At 35.8% G+C, this 15,174-nt stretch overlaps 1 protein-coding gene across 1 annotated transcript; it reads right to left on the bottom strand.

The window, feature by feature from the left end:
- Positions 1–7,540: 7,540 nt before the first annotated feature.
- Positions 7,541–13,444, bottom strand: LOC116256713 (uncharacterized). The gene is made up of 5 exons (XM_031633154.2): positions 12,444–13,444; positions 10,997–11,081; positions 10,709–10,878; positions 9,893–10,164; positions 7,541–7,852 (listed from the first exon to the last, which is right to left on the bottom strand). Exons 1-5 carry the CDS (start codon positions 12,820–12,822, stop codon positions 7,694–7,696), a joined length of 1,065 nt encoding a protein of 354 aa, XP_031489014.1. The 5' UTR covers positions 12,823–13,444; the 3' UTR covers positions 7,541–7,693.
- Between the last annotated feature and the right edge of the window lie 1,730 nt (positions 13,445–15,174).

The following is a 15,174-nucleotide window of genomic DNA, read 5'->3' as shown; positions in this document are numbered from 1 at the left end:
GCTCGACTCGATAAGCTCGCTTACAGTCATCCATAATTGTTGAGCTCGAGCTCAACCATAAGCTCGACTAAGGCTCGAATACGTGAGCTCGACTAAGGCTCAAACCGGTTTTTTTAAAACCGATATTTTAATGACGAGCCGAGTCGAGCTTTAACGAGTCCACTTGAGTGAACTCGAACTTGACTCGATTAGTTAAACGAATCGGCTCGTGAACTAGAGCTCGACTCGTTTAACTAATGAAGCAACTCGAACTCACTTACGAGTCAAGCTTAAACGAGTCGAGCTGGACTCGTTGTGTACGTTTGGTAATATTAACAGTTTGTTAATGTAATTATTGTTAATGTAACTTTATAAAACAAATTCATAAAATAATTTTGTTACTAAAACTAGAAGTTCCATCTTCCTTGAGAACTGTGGGGCATAATTATTCTAAATATTATTACTTCAAACAATGTATTATTATTTCAAACAATGTGTGATGTACATGGTATTAAAATATCATTCCTATTAATTGTTTTGTAGAATTGATCACTTAAGTTTGGAGGATGGTTTCAACTTACAAAAAAACAAAAATTACATGGAGGACTTGAAATAAGTTATAGGACTCTTCTATTTTATTATCACACCCGTCGCATCGAGTCGGGGAGTCAGTTCGCACCAAACATGGATGCGACTCTAACTCACACTCGAGTGCAATTAAATGTCATATTACTAAATTGATATTCTTTTAACATTTTTTTATACAATATAATTATTCAAATACGTTTTGTTATATATATTAATAACTAAATTATAATAATATATACATACTTATTTTATTCTATTTTATTTTATTATATTTATAATAAATTAAACATAATAATAATAATAATAAAATACCGACAGATTTGATGTTTGTTAAGTGGCGCATCATCGCCATTTTCGAGTGTGCAGTGGCTACAGCTTCTTATTTTGCCTCTATGCCCTTTATTTCTTATTTCCTTTTTGGGTTCTCTGAAATGACCGCTCGGCTGGATTCAAATCACTTGTCTTGTTCCTTTTCGGTGGCTTATAAGGTGCTCCTCCTTTGAACATGGCAGAATCCTTTTTTAATTATGTGCTTCTCTTTGTCCTTTTTCCTTTTGTTTTTTTTATTTGTGGTTGATTTGTTTTTTCTTTTCAAAAATAATTTTGTTCCGTGGGACGCCATTTGTGTCGACGGGTTGGAAAGGAAGAAGGGGGTTTGTGTGCGTGAGGAAAGAATAGAGGAGAGACATACATTTCATATCATATGAGAAATTTTTTGAAATTTTTTATGAGGTAGACCAAATTAAAGTTTATAAATTTTAAAGTTTATAAATTTTCATTAAGATCAAAATATTATTTTATAAAATTTTTATATAAAACAAGTGAAGTTTTTTAAAACTTAAACATAATTTTTTTTAAAAAAAAAAATTAAAGTGGGTCAGAACCCGCTTCCCGCCCTTAGACGTCCCTTCCCATTGCAACCAGCGATGCGGATGACAATAATCTCGGGAGAAGGGAGACTATTGAGTGTGACTTTAATGTGGTATAATAATACAGCATTGACGAAGAACCCTGGCATTTAATATCTGGCCCTTCACCCTTGGCCATTAGAATGTGGGGGTATTTAATACTGTGCCACTTTTTTAAGTGGAACAAAAGTTTTAGGTCTCATGAACCTTTTCCTTCAAGCATTTTAGTTCTTTACGTGTAGAAGTTTTAGTTCCATGTTTGTTTACGTGTACAAGTTTTAGTTCCATGTTTGTTTGTGCATGGAAGCTTTCTCAATGCTCATCTTAATATACAAATAGGATGCTCAAAAACTTTTACCCTAGGCTTAAAATTTCATCTATTTAAAAGTCGAAGTTTATTCCGGGTACCAAAGTTCTAGAGCCTCTTAAAAAGTGTCAATATATTTATTCTTCCTTTGTTTATTGCAGAAACTTTTCAAAAAATTTGAATTAAAGTTTCACCCCTCTATAATAAAACACCACCTATTCAAACACGGATTTTCGTTTTGATAGCGAGTGCTCATAACACAGCAGGCCAACCTCGTGGCTAGAAAGATGCATCCCTATTTTGACTCAATTAGATGTTATGCTCTTGTGAGTGTGTTAATAAGCTGAAGGTATACTGTCTCTTCGTAGGCATCCTGAATTCTAGCGGGAAAAGAAAAATAGGGCTTCAGCACTTCTCCAAGCTTGTCATAGTCTTCTCACTTCACTCACCTGAAGATCATGCCAAAAAGAAAAAAAATAAAAAATTGGACAACTTATGTGATATTCCATATTACCACAAGCTATAACACACAAGGGCCGAGGCAAGGGGTCGGCAGGGGCCATGGCTCCCTCTTAAATTTTTTAGAAATAAAAAAATTATATATAAATATTAAAAATTTTAATTTAACATACATAAAAAGTTTGAAAAGTTATATTTTGGTTCTTGTTAAAATTTTGAAACTATAGTTGGGTACTTATAACAAAAATTTCCTAGCTCCACCCTTGTGTCACGCCTAATACACGCTCTGATATGTAACTTTGTTATGCTAAGAAATCTCAACCCAATCAATTTGATGCTATAATGGATTTTGGCTGCAAGAACTCAACAATAAAAACTTATGTATAGAAATTAGGGCAAAAATTTACGGATGAATGTGGCACGTATCTGCAAGTCGGATTCTTACATTGGCTTCGATCCACGAATCTGCTGGGTCGAGGCTTGATTCTGTACCATTGAGTGGTTTTTGTGCCAAAATCAAGACAAAAAATCTTTCATCAAAACATCCTCTCAAAGCAGAACTGCTCGGTATAATATTATTCTGTTACACTCAAGTTTCAATACGGATGAATCTTCAGGAGAGCTTTCGTTGAGATTTATGAGGATTTAGTTTGAATTTAGTAAAGATTGTTAGCATTTATAGAAGTTCAAAATATGTAAATATGACAATAACGTATCAAACAATAAAAAATGACTTTTTGTGTGAATTAATTGCGATTAATGAGAAGCTTATGAATTTTAAACCAGGTAGTATATACTGTGTAGGAGACAATTAAAGAAAAATTAGAATTCAACTGATAAATTTGGCGAAGAGGAGGACAAACAATCTTTAATTTAGTTAAAGAAATTAGTTGAATTTTTGAAACCAACATGGAAAGGTTTAAAAATCCAAATTTAAATAAAAGCCAAAGATGGTTAATGTAGTCCAACACTGAACGGAAAATATGAAATAAACAAATTGAATAAAGATGTAAGAAATAGAAAAAGGATAAAAGTAACATGCATTTACTTTATTAAAAAAAGACGAAATACGAAAGAAAAGTGTGCCTGGCCTTCTTAGGTTGCCCAAATGTGTAATATAAAAAGCTCGGGCACGTTTCTACTCTTCCAATTTTGAAAAGGGAGGTGATGCTGCAGTGAGAGAGAAAAACAGAAGAAGAAAACGGAGTTGTTGCGCAATTCGTGAATTCTTTAAAACTAAGATTTCTTTGCCTTAGTTTCCTAGTTAATGCAAGTAAATCAGCCAAGCATAATGAAAAAAGTTTAATGCTCGGGAGTTGCAGGAATTCCAAAATATTGGACAGAAAAAGAGCTGCCGGTACCTTGAATTATTGAATTAGTTTGTTGAATGAGCAGTGGAGTTAAAAAATTTTCAAATGAAGAGGGCAGAATTAAAGTTTCTAAATTTTGACGGAAGCCAAAATATCGTTTTTCAAAATTTTTGTATAAGACAAGTGAATTTTTTTAAAATTTAGATGTAATTTTTTTTGGGGGTTGGGGTGGAGGCGGGGCTTTTAGATAAAATGGATCCTCCTTGATTAAGTTATATTGTGAACTTTTTAGAATTATGAGTCTTAAAATATGCCTAAAAAAATATGGCAACAATTAGGTCTGGGCATTGAACCAGGCTGAGTCTGACACTCAAACCCTGAGCCCGGGCCAACCCAGCATGGCTTGGTTAAAATTAAAAATTATATTTTTAACATAAAATAATATATAAATATAATTAATTGTAATAAAACATAGATAATTTTGTATATCAATAAAAATAATGTCAAAAATAATTTATCGAACCGAATCAGGTTCAGTCAAGTCAACTTGGACTGGCTCCACAACTTATCAGGATGGCCCGGTGTCTAATTTTAGGGCTCGAACCCGAGCGTGAACCCGAGTTGGACTGAGTACCAGGTACTTGTTGGGTACCCAACTTGATGCAGCCTTAACAACAGTCATGCCAACCATAAATCAAAATGGAAGAAGGCTACCATGAGGAAGAAGCCCTTGAAAACCTATTTAAGGTTATGCACAATTTTTTTATTAGTTTTGTGCATAATGTGGATTCAAGACGGGACACGAAATTGAATCTATTTCTTACATAGATTGTTATGCTTTAATTGAAGAGATTAAGAAGTCTCAGCCTTGAGGATGAATGCACAACGCAAGGAGATTTATGAATTTGAAGGCTATTAGCAAGTTGGCTAAATGTAGTAGATTACATATAGGAACGTATTAGTTATTACAACTTAGATTGATGATGACTTAAGAAACTAAAATACAAAGAGTTACATCTAAAATTAAGCCTGTAAAAACCAGGCTGGGTGAGGGCCTTCAGATGGACTTTTTAGCAAATTTAAGTTACATGATGTAAAAGGTCGGAATAATAGCTACGCGAGTATTCTCTTGTTCTTTCTTTGGTTACTATTTTTTTTTTTCCAACAAGAATCTGAAAAAAAGAAAGTGTAGATGTCTAATGAAATCGTAATGATACCTACTTGAGTATTTCATGAACCGACCCCAAAAAAATTAAGGCAGATTCAAGGAACACTAAAACATCAATTCGATGAATTCGCTCCAATCTTTAATACTGACATAGTGTTGTTGATGCCAAATGACCTTTAAAAGTTTCCATGATTAAGTAGTCACCAATTCGATCCTCCAAGATCAACCAAAGGCATAACAACTCTTCCTCTTTCTTGTTCCTGATCGTTCTCTTGCCGCTCTAGTTCTAGCATGCTAATGGAATTGGAACACAACTGACGGCCCTGAGGATATTAATAAAAATAGTTTTTTGGCGTTTAAATGATGGGTGTATTGGCTCTTAGTTTAAATGATCATTCAAAGTTGTTTTCTTTTTCAAGAAAATCTTAGCATATTTAAAAACATCAAGAAAAGAACCCTAAAAGTAAAATGAAAAAAATGAGAAAATAAAAATGCATTAACAAAAAAATGAAAGAAAACTGTCTAAAAATGTGAAAAAAACCCGTTTTCTTTTCATTTTTTTCTGGAGTTTTTTTTTTTTTTCATTTTATCGTCTATTTCATAAAGACGGGTCTTTTTTTGCAGTTTTATATGCTGGACTATTTTTGAAGTGTAAAACGGGTTTTTTTAAAAAAGAAAATGCATTTTTTGTGACTATTACTTAATATTTTGGGCAACAAGAGATGGGTTGAGAATGAGTGAAGCTGGTATATATGACCAATTTGATGAGCAATAGGTTAGACTCAGAATTTTGTGCTTTACCCATTGATCATGCCTGTAGGAAAACTTGGGCAGTTTCTAAGGACCTCATCGTCACAGATTTTAAGGTCCGTGTTTGTGCACACAAAGGAAGCATGAAAAGATCAATGTAAAAAAATTTACAAAGACCAGTTCCATGGAAAATGTTTCTTGAAAAATGACTTTGTGACAACAAATGTTCAATTTTATGCCCTAGTGGCACTTTGATAATCAACTTGTTGTCATAAATATTTACATTGTATTAGTCTTCAAGCTCTTCTAGCTTGCGCAAGCGAAGTGACATAAGATGTAACCTGTACAAAGCTCTAGAAACCCTTCGGTATTATCATTTTCCGATCCTTTCATCCTTTTAATCTCTGGCGTTTGATTACCATGGATTTGAGATCTGTGGTGATCTAAGATCACCATGGATCTTCATTTTAAATCCATCCATTACACGATAGCATGGATTTGAGATCCACGTTGAGGGTGGATGCCAAAATCCACATTTTGGTAAAATTGTGGATTTCAAATCCCCTTGGATCTGTGATCCTGAAGGAATCAAACGCGACCTCATTTTTTTAATATATATCAAACCTTAAAGAAAACAAAACCCAACAAAGTATATAACAACGTATGATCTAAATGAATGATATTCGTTTACATTGTTTTTTTTTTCTTTTATTGAAAACCTCTTGCTTTATATGCATTTTCTGTGCAATAATATAGTGAAGTTTCTCTGTTGACCTTGCCATGCATTTGTCCACGATGTAATAAAAATTGGAGGCAGACTAGTGGTGCATTTTCAAACAATTGTGGACATGTTTGTCAGTGATATATGCCAGTTAGAAGCTATCAATGATTTGCTATGAATGCGATGTCTACATACGGCATACGATGCATATGCATCATACAAAACATGAAAAGGAAAATAATTGAAAAATATGGCTTTGTTTGCAATTGGCCCCATGCCTGACAATATGCCACTTTTTGGTAAGTTCACCCCGCTCATCTAACATTACCAGCAAAAACAAAAGAGAAGGTTAGCCTAAGTGAAAAAAAAAAACAAGTATACGAGATATTTAATAATACAACAACAAAGAGATTTGCCTCTATGTCGCATGAGTCCAGGGTGCAGGTACGACGTATCCCAAAAAGTTTGGGTGCGAAGGTGCGGTGAGGGTGTATATATATAATATATTTATTTTATATGTATAAATGTATGTATTCATAATATATATAATTTTAACTTGTTTCTTAGTTTCCCAATATATAAGAAAAAAAAAGAATGAAAAATATTTTGAATTTGCATAAGAAAGGATGTGGTTGGGGTGCGTGGCAGCAGCACAAGCGTCGTGACATGGGTGGCGGCTATGGCCCCTTTTTTGAAGAGTCCGTGTGACATAGCCTTTTGCATAGTGCTAAGTTTGGTATCTTCAAATAGTTAGTGAATTGCTTCCTCCCACGTAGTGTTAAATTTACAACTTAGGCCCGAGAAGTGCACAGGCGTTCACAGTGAATAATATCAATAGAAAGAGTCTAGCTCATATATAAGGTGAAAAAATGTAATGCTTTAGCTTGACTTTCAAAACGGTGCTTGTCTTTGGGTCGTATGAAATTATTGGTCCATGTGGAAAACCTCATGAACCTCAGATGGGCCATCTTTATGCGATTTGAACTTTCCTATAAAGGATTGGAGATATAAGTTAAAGACAAACCTTTTCATCTGGTGCAAACTCCTTCATCATGTTGTATTTGTCATGGATGGCCATAGTTTGGGACTTATAGATCTCAGCACAGTCTTACTTCCCATAATATACATAATCCATAAGCTTATCTCAAAAATCATTTAACAAGGAAACCTTGAAATAAAATTTGAAATTGTACCGCCACATGTAATAAGCATGCGATGAAAAGGAAATGGAAAGTGCCAAGTTGAAGACCTTGACTAGTCCCGAAACTACCATATTGTTGCATGAGCTCTCATGCTGGCTTTGGCCAACTCATCCGCGTCACTAAAAAAATTAGGTTTGAGAATTTGCACTTGCCAAATGAGAGTGATCTATTTACAATATCCAACAGTTAACTTTCATCAGTTCGACAGCATCCCGCACATTTGTTGTCTTGCAACAAAAATTAGCACACAAAGAATAAAAAATTACATCCAATTCAATCGCGGTTCTGTCATTCTGATTTATCAATTCAATCTGTTAAGGGCATCAACTATTGCTTTTCTGAATTCATCACTGTGGAGGAGGAAAGATGAAACATGTCCACCAGTGACCCATCTGACTTCTGAACCTGGCCAAGCTTTCTGAAGTTCTAATGCTGAATGTTTTGGGATGTAACCATCATCCTAAAAGTAGGTGAAAATATAAATATTAGCAGAAGAATCAGATTAATCCTAATAACTGAATAAATGAACATACAATTTAAAGAACGAGGGTACATAAGCTGACATACTCTTCTTAACATAGAGTATATACAATATTAGTGCACGATCCCCAAACATATTTTTACCCACAGTTCCTTGTTTCTGATGCCATTAGGGCCTTCAACAGTTCGAATTTGGATCAGATAAATACATAATAAGTTGACCTAGGATCATGCTTGGTCCCGCAAAAAGTTGATAACCCCAAAAATGTCAGTATTTTAGGATACCAGAGAGACCATTAAGGACTCTTTGCTTCAGCTTTTATCATTATATGAGCTATTTTATTTACTTCATGACCACTAAGCAACCATAAATTCCATTGGCTGCTTCGAAACCCAGTAACACTTCAGATCACAATGTTGAATGAAGAACATCAAACCAGTAGATGCCTTCATAAAACCTGCAGATCACAATGTTGAATGAATGCCTTCATTTACAGTTACAAATGACATGCTATTATTTCCTTCAATATTAGGAACCACAGTTCTTAGAGTATGAGCACACAAAATTCATTCTTTACCATAACAAGATATAATCTCAAGTTCTACTGCAATCTAAACATCCAGATAAAAGTAGAGAAGGTTATGCTTGAGAAGGCATAAACAGTCTAGAGGTTGCATTCAATATGCCAAAATTAGCAAGTAGATGCATGAATTTGTCAAGACGAACTAACAAAGAAAAGTCATATCAAGTAAAGGATATGGGTTGGAAAGTCCACTTTAGTTAAACTGTTAAAGTGTTGGAAGTACCTAAACATGAAACTAAAATAAACATAAGAATTCTAAGATGCTGTTGAAAATATTTGCAAACTTTTGTCATCGCTTGTATTTTCATACCCTTAAATCCTGTCACATACATGATACATGCAGAAATAAAATTAAAGGTAATCGTTTTTACATAAATATGACTGATTTTCCTTTTTTAAGTCTAGGCCCTTTAAGGGACTACACATGGATACATAGAAAGTAAGTGCATCGAATTTTAGGTTGTAAGACAAGTGCACAAGTGTTCATTTTCTGGAGACAAAAAATATATCCACATTAATTCCCAGAAAAGGGGATAGGGGCAAGATAGCAAGTGGAAAATATTCAAGATTCACACACACATACATACATATATAAGACATTATATTTTCTAGTTGCCACAATAGTTTGTATATGCAATTAGTTGGATACTTTTTATTTAAATCTGGCATAGGGATGTGGTCTAAAGGCAGGTTAAGCTGAGATCAACTTCTCCATTGGCATAAACCCATGAGTATCAATGTTTTTTTACAAAGAAAAAATAAATAAATGGCTGAAAAAATGCATTAACAACATATTTTTTGGAAACACAGAGTATATGTATGAGTGTGCGGATCAGTTGTGGTTTTTACTGGCTCCATTTCTTGAAAAATCAATTGTACCAGCTAAAAAGGCCAGTAAACATTATTGACTATCAATAAGAAATTTCCAACATGATTCACTGAAGCTAGGTTCAGTAGCAGCTAAGAGGAACAAATGCATTTTGAATAAACATAGTATTAGGACAAACAACACAAGCATGCCAAAAAAAAAAAAAGCACTAAGCAAGCTGAGGAAAGGCAAAGGCAAGGTTTCTGATAGTTCAAGGTTGTTTGATGGATACGGTTCTGTCAGGAAAACAGATAACAAACATCAATGTCAAAAAGAGATAAACCAAAGGTTATGTGCAGGTAGATGTGCCTTATAGATGTAAGAAAGAAAGCCAATATACTCTTCACTGAATAGGTGGTTGAAATGTTTAGAGGACCTACTTATAAACAGTCAATATGACAGACAAATCAAGCACAGTAACTAGAAACAAAAAGCTCCACACGAAAAAAGTGCAATAATAAAATGCATAGGGCACCATCATAATGGGAACACATCCTCACAGCCAAAAGATATAAAAAAAAAACATTGAGCAACAATATCATGTTAATGACAAAGCATAGAAACTCACTGTGGCGGCAACAAAAATGACCGCATTTGGATTCTTGGGAATAGGGAAGCGTGTGACATCTGTTAGTGAAAGTACTGAACGCATGCGTTCTTGCACTTGCTCAAGAGTCATTGCAGCTTGTTGAGTTGCGTCTTCTCTAAGTGCCTCCCAAGCCGTACCATGCTTCAAAATTCCCTCACAGAAGGCAACAGCTGCTGAATGTGGGGAGAGAAATGGCAGAGTAGCAATTGGAGTTGGATAAAGTGACCCAACCATTGCAGCATGTACTCCCCCTGGATCAGAGTGAAGAGAGGGTTGGCGATAATGGACATCATATTAGCATAAATTTGTTTCTTGACGCAATACCATCTTAACAAGGGGAAAGATAAAATGTGTAACCAACTAGCCATACATGGTTTTGAATTTCAATAAGACTGGTTTTTAACTGAGAAAAGCCCATGTGGTTTGTTGGCAAAGAAATTACTCATAACTCAAATTCAGTTTTTTCATAAAATGTTATAGTTCCATGATTGAGGTTTCCATAGGCCAAACAAGCATCTCAAGGCCATCTATTAAATTCAATATTTTAACTATGCATAGAAACAGATGTCCTTTAGGCGTCCAATTTTTTTCACAGGAACAAACTCTGGACATCTTTAGAGATAAAACATCATCAATAAGTTTGGAGAAAGTAAATAGCAAGCTATTGACAAAAGTTTAGATCAATTTGAGAGTGGAACACTTGAAATGATCCTGGCTAAAGTTGCTGGAAAGAAAACAAATTTGATAAAAGAATACAAAATGCAAAAGGGATTAAGTTTTTAATGGAACTTTTACCCATACTAAGACCACAAACACCCATCTTGCCATACCCAGCTTCATTCTCTAACCAGTTCAGGAGACCACGTGCTTCCTCGATTGTGGCCTTGCCCAATAACAGCAAGTCACTGACACAGAGGAGCTTTGCACCATGTTGCAATCTTGGGCGCCGCTGACCATAAAAAGGGCTGTAACACATTCAGCTTAAATTCATGACTTAGAATGCTTTCAAGAAAAACACATGTTAACATAATCAGGTAAATATATTACTGCATTACTTGTCGGGATGACATAGACAATACTAACCTTTCAAGCACCATGGTAGCAATATTTTCTTTCAATAATGGAGCTCCAAGGCGTAACCTTCTCTCAAATGTGTGATCACCTGTGCCTGGTCAAAATTGAAACAATTATCTCTAAATAGTAGTTATATAGCACCATATGAACCATACTTTGCAGCTGATAACTTCCTAAACAGAAGTACAAGTACAACCCAGGCACAGAAGCCAGAATTTATTGATCCATAGAGATCCAAGAAAAAGGCAAACTCAAGCAGCTTATAGTTATAGGCTTTGAAATCAAGTTTCCATTTTTAAACAGAAAAGCTTTTGAATTGATAGCCAACTACCTAACGACTTAAAAAAAATACATGGATAAATACCAAAACAACATAACCAATGCAATGCCAACTAGCAGTTGAGCAACCTCATTCAACATCCTATGGACTAGGCAATCTTCATGTCCGAGTATCCACTTTACACATTCACACACACATGCCATAACATAGAATTAAATGAAACTTCTGATAAATTTTTTAAATAAAGTTCTGACTCTTGTTTAGGCTTGCGTTGAGCTCTCAAGCTTGGCTGATCACCTGAGCTATACATTCTTAGACGACCTGCCACTTAAAAATATCCAAACATTGGCTGATTACCTTTTCCAGTGGCATGTGATAATGCACTAAACATATATGTGCATGCAGGTTCATGATGTGTGCATGCATGTGCTTTTGCCTGAGATTGGTAATGTTATAGCGAATAGTTGTCTGTGCTTGTGCCTGAGATTGTGCTGTAAATACTGAGCTGAGGCAGAGCTTGGTGGTGCTGGAGATTTTCACTGGTTAGTTTTGTTGGTTGTGGTGGTCGTTGTCTTGGTTGGTGCTAACGACAGTGTCTAGTCCCAAAAACTGGTCCCTTGCATATGTCTCTACTGCCATGGCCAAAGCCTGAGTTGTACAAGGCACCATACTTAGAATGCAATGTACTAGACATTTTATTTTCAAGCAACAAAATCTTGGGTCTGCTATTGGGCACCTGACAATTTTTATTATCAGTGCCTACAATTCAATCCACAGGATTTTTGTTCAAAGAGCAAGCAAAAGAAACTGAAGAATTTGAGCAACTTCAGACGCCTAAACTAACAAAGGCAAACGTTATTTGGAAAATTCGTACTTCTTGTTTGCTAAAAATGCAGTAACAAATTTCGCCTATGAGAACTTACTGGCAAATTGACTTCGTGAACGTTTACCGTAATCAACGGACAAACCGGACCGTAATCCCAAACTCAGACTTGGGAATCCGAAAGAAGGTAACATGTTATTATAGACATTCCACATATATCAGAAGCAGAATATCAGCCGCAGAATACAGAATTGAATTACAGACAAACAAAGATCTAATCAAAAGAATGAAACTATTAAGGGAGAGAATAAACGATCAGGACGGAACCGTAAAAAACGGCGTATGATGGTTACCTGCAAGATGAACCACGCATGCCATCTGATGCGGAGGCACGAACTTGGGAGCGAGGAAAGCCACCCTGGCGTTGTGACTCTCAGGAGGCAATGCTGCAATCACCTGCCTATCACAGGGCGTCTTGAAGGTCCCTTCTCTAAGACAAGTGGTCTTCGTCTCCCACACCGTCCTCCACACCGGCTGAACCAACCCGGGAGGAGGCCATTTCTGGCCTGACACCCCTTGAAAGAATTGCTTGATGATGCTCTCTAGAAGGTCCAGGTTGCTCCCACCCCATCCTCTGGAGAAGAATGGTGGCGTCAACTTCGTCCTATGAACAAAAGCACCGTAAATGTGATCCAATACATAGTGAAGTACGCCCAAATTGACGGCAACCATCGTTGCTAGGAACACCACCAGTCGTAAACATAAAAGATCCGGATGAAGAACCAATGTTCTGGTTGATCTCACGCGGAGATCTCAACTACCCACTGCCAAGCCCCTTAAAAACTCGAAAGCCAGCAGGTTTACCGAGATATTTCACCTGGTTACCTTGATACCTATGACACCAATTATCGAAAAAAATGCAATGGAAGCTATTTTTCTGATTGATTACGAGGGAAATCACAATACCCAGCTATCCACAACTCTAAGAACCAAGAATAACAGAGAAAAAGCCCTCTGAACGATTTCTCAGCAATGGCTTCCAATTCTTCCACAAGAATAAATCCAACAAAGTTCAAATCTTCTGATTTAACTGCAACAGAGATTCCGATAAGAACACGAAGGAAATATATTCTAAAATTGGCAAATCTGGAGTTGGCAGCAACTAGCAGGTCAAACCCGAGAAGACACAGCAAACAACCAATAAGAGGGTAAAACCAGAGAAGATCTGATCTGTCGAAACCGCAACACACCAGACGGAATTGCTCCCTCTCTCTCTCTCTCTCGCTCTCTTCCTCTCTCTCTCCTTTTCTGTTCCTCTTTTTCAAACCGGGATGACAAAACCGTGGGACTAGGGAAAGATGGATATTTAGAAGAAGAGCCGGGGTATGGATTTTGGTTGCCCCTATGTCCAAGGGGCAGGGTAAAAGATTGGGGCCCGCTATATCAGGCGAGGAATCCTTAACTTCCTGTCCTTATCTCCAAATCGTTCTTGCTTTCTATTATCAATTTCCAGCATGCCAATCTTAATCTTTCTGATCCTGCACCAACCAGTGCAATTTTCAATTTTTAATTTTTTTTAATATATTTAGCGCATTTAGTTTGTTTGGCTTTAGTCGAACTGAGCTGGCAACCTTCGCCAGAGTTTGACGATTAAATGAGGAATCAAAATTGTTAGCCTAACAATTTGCAATGACCTGTCAATAATAATATTAAACTATTGGCATTTCCTAACTGTTAGAGAAATCGGAAAGAGTCTTAAAGTAAATAGAACAAGCTCAAACGTCATCCCTTCGCGAATGTCTCCAATTTCACGGATAGTAAGGAGATGCTAACTCTGAATTATCAAATACCGGGGAATCCTCGCAAATAAAATATTTAAGAGACAGTTGTACTCAATGTTATCAATATCAGTTGTATCAGCCAACACGCATTGAAATAGGGTATTGTACTAGGTATGGTCAACACATCAAATTCAAGATAAAGATCTTTACCTTATCTGCTTTATCAATTGTTCTCATATTCAGATCAAATAAGAACGAAGAAGAGTTCATACTATATCTAAATACGAGTTTAACTTCAAAATTTGAATATAACTTCCAAGTTCACAACATAATTTGAATCTGCTTTTAAACTGAATCCAAACTACATTAAAATATGTTAAGAACTAACTTCAAAATGGATGGATATTTGGTATAAACCGAGTCCTAAAGAAGTTTTAATCAGACATTTATTTAAATTTGAATATGAGTGTGTATCATTTCTTAACTTTGAATCTGATCTTATTTCTAAGTCGCATGTCAAAATTTTCTTCATGTATAGTTTTTTTGAAGCAATTCAATAACATATCTAATCACATTTCTATATAGTCTTCCTTTGTCATGTGTAAATTTTTTATTGAGAGAAAAAAAATATTTTTATTAGTTCATATTTTTCATTTGTTTTATCACGTGTTATATATATATATATATATATAGAGAGAGAGAGAGAGAGAGAGAGAGAGAAAGAGAGAGAAATGGAAAGCATGTCTTAAACCTGTCCGTCTAGTTATTTAAACAAATGGCAAATAAAACAAATTAGAAAAATTTGTCCTTATAAATAAACACTGGATAAAATTATAATTCATCCATATGGATAAGGACTCTTTGTTTTAGGACACGTATTCTAAGAACAAGTGTCTTGGAAATAGTTGTCCTTGCAACCAAACAGTATCGCTATTGGAAAAAAAACTAGTTGTCGAATTTTTTCGTCTGTAAGAGGAAGCTCCAACCAAAGGGATTCAGTCAGGGTCAAGCTAGGTCCTTCACAGTAGCCGTCGAGCAGCCAGCCACCTGTTTGGTAAACCATATAGAATTTATGGAAAAAATCTGCGGCAGCTAAGTCCACTTGCTTCGGGTGGTTAAATAGGACGCCATCCACAGAGAGTGAGTGTTGTATCATATTTCTTTTCTGGCGGCACTTGACTTTTGATTGAAAAGCTTTTGTGCTTCTGTCCCCATCTTGAAGCCAGCTTATTTTTGCTTTTTACTTCGTAGGAGGTAGTCTTCCTCAAGAGCTTTGTGTAATTCCTGCCTCAATAGAATTTCC

The sequence above is a fragment of the Nymphaea colorata genome, chromosome 6, assembly GCF_008831285.2.
Source record: "Nymphaea colorata isolate Beijing-Zhang1983 chromosome 6, ASM883128v2, whole genome shotgun sequence".
NCBI classification, from domain to species: domain Eukaryota; kingdom Viridiplantae; phylum Streptophyta; class Magnoliopsida; order Nymphaeales; family Nymphaeaceae; genus Nymphaea; species Nymphaea colorata.
Note: the sequence above shows the minus strand (reverse complement) of the source record. Positions and strands in the feature narration are given on the sequence as shown.

Bases quoted from the DNA above. Each gene is read 5' to 3' on its own strand.
- LOC116256713 (XM_031633154.2), bottom strand. From the start codon at position 12,822: ATGGTTGCCGTCAATTTGGGCGTACTTCACTATGTATTGGATCACATT. The intron at 11,082-12,443 runs GTAACCATCATA...AATTTTGACCAG, and splicing joins ATGCGTGGTTCATCTTGCAG to GCACAGGTGATCACACATTT. The intron at 7,853-9,892 runs GTGAGTTTCTAT...ACCTACTTTTAG, and splicing joins TCATTTTTGTTGCCGCCACA to GATGATGGTTACATCCCAAA.